The sequence below is a fragment of the Sinocyclocheilus grahami genome, unplaced genomic scaffold (assembly GCF_001515645.1).
Source record: "Sinocyclocheilus grahami isolate Dianchi unplaced genomic scaffold, SAMN03320097.WGS_v1.1 scaffold63.1, whole genome shotgun sequence".
Lineage (NCBI taxonomy): Eukaryota > Metazoa > Chordata > Actinopteri > Cypriniformes > Cyprinidae > Sinocyclocheilus > Sinocyclocheilus grahami.
This window is the reverse complement of record NW_015505242.1, coordinates 389,638-393,898: the sequence shown is the minus strand read 5'-3', so window position 1 is coordinate 393,898 and position 4,261 is coordinate 389,638. Positions and strand designations below refer to the sequence as shown.

The 4,261-nt window shown below is 34.8% G+C and overlaps 2 protein-coding genes across 2 annotated transcripts in view; both read right to left on the bottom strand.

The window, feature by feature from the left end:
• Window positions 1-2,031, bottom strand: part of LOC107584816 (protein TANC1-like) — an 88,353-nt gene extending 86,322 nt beyond the window's left edge. Inside the window, exon 1 of the mRNA XM_016271584.1 lies at window positions 1,953-2,031. The gene's annotated coding sequence lies outside the window, so the exon portion shown is untranslated. The remainder of the gene's footprint in view (window positions 1-1,952) is intronic.
• Window positions 2,032-3,140: 1,109 nt separating this feature from the next.
• Window positions 3,141-4,261, bottom strand: part of LOC107584815 (plakophilin-4-like) — a 40,036-nt gene continuing 38,915 nt past the window's right edge. The window contains exons 19-20 of the mRNA XM_016271583.1: window positions 3,320-3,482; window positions 3,141-3,184 (exon numbers count right to left, since the gene is read on the bottom strand). Of these exons, the coding sequence (XP_016127069.1) occupies window positions 3,141-3,184; window positions 3,320-3,482 (207 nt within the window). The remainder of the gene's footprint in view (window positions 3,185-3,319; window positions 3,483-4,261) is intronic.

Below are 4,261 nucleotides of genomic sequence, written 5' to 3'. Positions count from 1 at the left end.
AGCGCAAAGTTGTAGTATTTCCTCAGCAACCAGCACAGATCAGCTCCAGGCATGACGAAGCAGATATCGTCCTCTTTTGGAAGACCAAACAAAGTAGCTTCGCTTTCACAACGAAGCACAAAGCGTCTTTACGACACGGCGGCGGAAACAACAAAACTACAGCGAGAATAAAAGTTACGCCTTCTTTCTTTGCGTGAACATTTGGGCGGCGTTATGCAAATCTTCCCACATAGTGAGGTAGATATGTGGGGGCGTGTAAGAACGAGCCGTTTTAGGTAGGTGTGGCTGACTCTTAAATTTTATAAAGAATATCTCTTTGGATTTGAGACTTTAGTCTTTGCAACTTTACAGATCTTCTTTATGCACTAAGAGCTTGTAACACTCCAAAGAGAAAGGAAAAATTGAAATCGCATCATATGACCCCTTTAACTTTTGCGAATGGCATAACCAAATTTTTATTACCAAAATTGTTGAAATTGTTGATTATATAGACCTTATGTAGCTCCACCCCTTTTCAGCACTGCTTGTTGTCTTCTGTCTTCTGTTCGTATTTCTACAGCATGTAGGTAAGAATATACGCATTTATAAATGAACCGCTTGTTTTAAAATCTTAAATTGCAATTTTCTTGTTGGTAAATTACAGTTTTATACAGTTTTATACAGGTTGTTCTGTAAATGTTTAAATTTTTATTGTATTTTTTACAGAATTATTCTGGCAACCACATCTGCCAGGATCTGCTGGGGTATTTTTGTATAAAAAAAAACAGGATTATTTATTTATTGTATTTTTTTTTTTACAGTGTATACACACAAATATTGGTGGAATTTCACTGTTGTTATTATTTTAATAATTGGAATAATGCAAACGGATGGCTACAATCAAAAAGATAAAGCATCGATTAAGAACCTCTGGGTTCACAACAGGTCTGTCTTTATATACAACAGGTTTAAAAGTTATTCTTAAAAATCAATTCCCATATGGGGAAAACAAATGGAGTTTTTACTTCCAGAGCCCTATTGTTGCACTCTATTATGAAGCAAGGGCTTCATAACCTGAAGTTCAGTCATATTCTCCATTAAGCAACAATTATGCTGTTCTAACTGAAGATGGCACAAATTATCACAAGTATGGAAACAGTGCTTGGAATGCTCACAGTGGAAGTACAAGACAATGAAGGAACCGTAAGGATTAAGCAGCGGGATAAGGACAATATCTTCTTTCACGCAAACCCACAAGGCATGTGGTCCATGCTCTTGCTTTTGCAAAATTCAATATAATTTGATAGGGTTCAATAGAGCATGCAACAACAGATTCAGTGATCAGAACAATGGCAGCAAGCTTTAGAAATGAAATCCTACTCTGCTTACCGCAAGTGATCTGATTACTTTCTGGCCGAGGGCAGCAATAACAGACGTCTACTGAACTGAAAACATTAACTAACTGAACCTAGAGGCTTCAGTGTACTGTATGGAAAAGAGACGAGAAATGCAAGACAAGCAGGCATTGAGGAACGGCCACAGTCTTGGTTTAGCTGGCCTTTACAAATGCAAGAGCAAACACATTCCATTACTTTGTCAAATCTAGTATAGCATGTGTGTGTGTGTGTGTGTGTGTGTGTGTGTGTGTGTGTACACCTGTTCAGTGTCTCGGATACATCACATTTTTCCTAAAATGAGCATGTGTGTAAAGAAGAAAAGAGACTCTAAGGCTTTAAGTGTTGATTTAAAGGTTCAAAGTTCCTGACTATTAGTATTTGCAACAAAATATCCTCATGTGATACATACCTCAGTCTTTCCATTCAAGTCTAGTACAGTATTCTTACCACAAACAAGTGGCAAGAAAAATAACTGATACATCCGTGCAGCAACTTCACGGACCAAAACTAGCAAAGGTTGTCCGTTATGTGTCTCATGTACAAACGTGTCAGATTGAAAGTTTTTAGAAAACTTACCTGTTTTAAGAGAGATTCCGCTTAGTCTCTGCCTGACTCGCGCGCTTCTCGTTCAGTAAAAGTTTATAACTGGAGTGAGAGAGAGAGAGAGAGAGAGAGAGAGAGAGAGAGAGCGCTGCACCAACTCCTCCCTCTCCAGATTCCGTCAATAAGAACTCCCACCGCTCTGAGTCTGTTCACAAGGACAGTTAAAAACGCCCTTTCCTTAAAGCATATTATTAGTATTTTAAAGGGGTCATATGATGCGATTTCAAGTTTTGCTTTCTCTTTGGAGTGTTACAAGCTGATTGTGCATAGATACGATCCCTGAAGTTGCAAAGACTAAAGTCTCAAAACCAAAGAGATATTCTTTATCAAAGTTAAGACTAACACGGCTGGTTCTAACACACCCCACATATCTACGTCACTATGTGGAAATATTTGCATAATGCCGCCCAAATGTGCATGCAAAGAAAGAAGGCGTGGTTTCAGTAACCGCAGTTAGTGTTGAAGCAGTCAGGGAGACGCTGTGTGTTTCTAGGAGAAAGCAAAAGCACTTTATTTGGCCTTCCGAACTTCTAACATGTTATTTTTTTCCTCTAATTAAAATGTTTTCAAACTGTTTTCTTATATATGTCCCATAAATTCTCAATTTCCTATTCCAGTTTTTTCTTCTTCCTTTAATTAACAATTACATCATCTTTCAGGAGGTGACATCATTTTTGGTGGGGAAAACAGCAATGATTTTCATTTATGACATTCTAAACGAATATTAATAATATTAAGTTAATTAATCTGCTACTTCTATAGCTAATTTTGGTATAATGTAAATGTAATTTTAATTTTAAAAGCAGAAGCTCAACAATACCTAAAACAATATAAGTTAAAAAAAATTAAGAATACTGTAAACTGTTAATATTTGTAAAAATTTAAAGTTTTTAACTTTATTTCAAATGTTTTTATTTTTTTATTTAGTTGTAAATCTAAAAAATAAAGTAAAAAAATCTGAATTTGACATTTTGGTAGTATTTGGTTTGTCTCACTTTAAAAAATGTCACCCTGTTAGATAAAACATTAGAAAAAATATATATATAAAATAATAAAACGTATTAACTTAATGTTAATTTAAGTTACATCTCCTCATTGAGTAATGACTAACTTTAGCTCTGTATTTCCATCCTGTAAGGTTCCATAAGCAATTTATAATTTCTAAAAAGTGTATGAGCTTGACCAGAGCACATTTCTGAAAGCCCCTAGATTACACCACGAGCATATTTAAGTTATTAATAACAAAAATGACCCTTTTGTTCATATCTGATACAGTGGAGCAGGAACTGACCGCTTATAAATCTGTACCGACAGAACACCATGTAGAAATAATAACTCACCAGGAAGAAAATAAACACACTGATATGTATCAGGGGTTTTCACGGGATAACGAACAGGCTCGTCCAGGTACGCATCCTCGTAGCCCATCGGAGATGACAGGTACATTCCGAAAGTGTCATAGGTGCTTTGATTTCCCTCCTCAGGGTAGTAGAGCCGGCCATGCTGAAAGAGGAGACAAAATGGGTACCGTTTGTCTATCATTTACACATGTAATAATAACTAAATAAAAAAAATAATAAATGACACCATTTACTGATTTACAGTAAAAGTTTTTCTAAACACTCCTAAATGTGAAAAAAAAAAATAAATAAATAAATAAAAGATTTTAACAATAAACCAATTCAGAGTACAACTTATTAATAAATATTAGCATTTGTGAGAAGTGAGTCATTTCTCTGTAACTTCTACAGAATTACATTTCCTACAATTCCTTGCTGTTATAATGGCCCACCTGATTGGATAACAGGCGACATCTGCACGTTGCTGGTTGGCAGAGTAGGTTGGGAACGGTAACGGTCTCGTTCCAGTGTTGACACTGGGGTGATGAAGTGGTTCAGACATTGTCTGAAAGCCCATTTTTCCTTCTCAATTATATGTATGTCAGAATAATGTTCTAGAAGACTCTTACTGTGTTTAGTTAATCACGTTGTTACTGAGTTTTAGTTACTGTTAGTTGCCTAGTTTTTTTTAAGTCATGTCAAATAGATTGCATTTACGAATTGAATGCACATGAACAACCACAAAGTCGCAATTACGAGTGGGAAACTTAGAACTTTTTTTTAGACTCTGTATTGGTGGTAAATTTGTTCAAATTAATATATATAATAATAATAATAATTCATATATATATATATATATATATATTTATATTACATAATATATATATATATATATATATATATATATATATATATATATATATAACTAAGCTGAATATATGT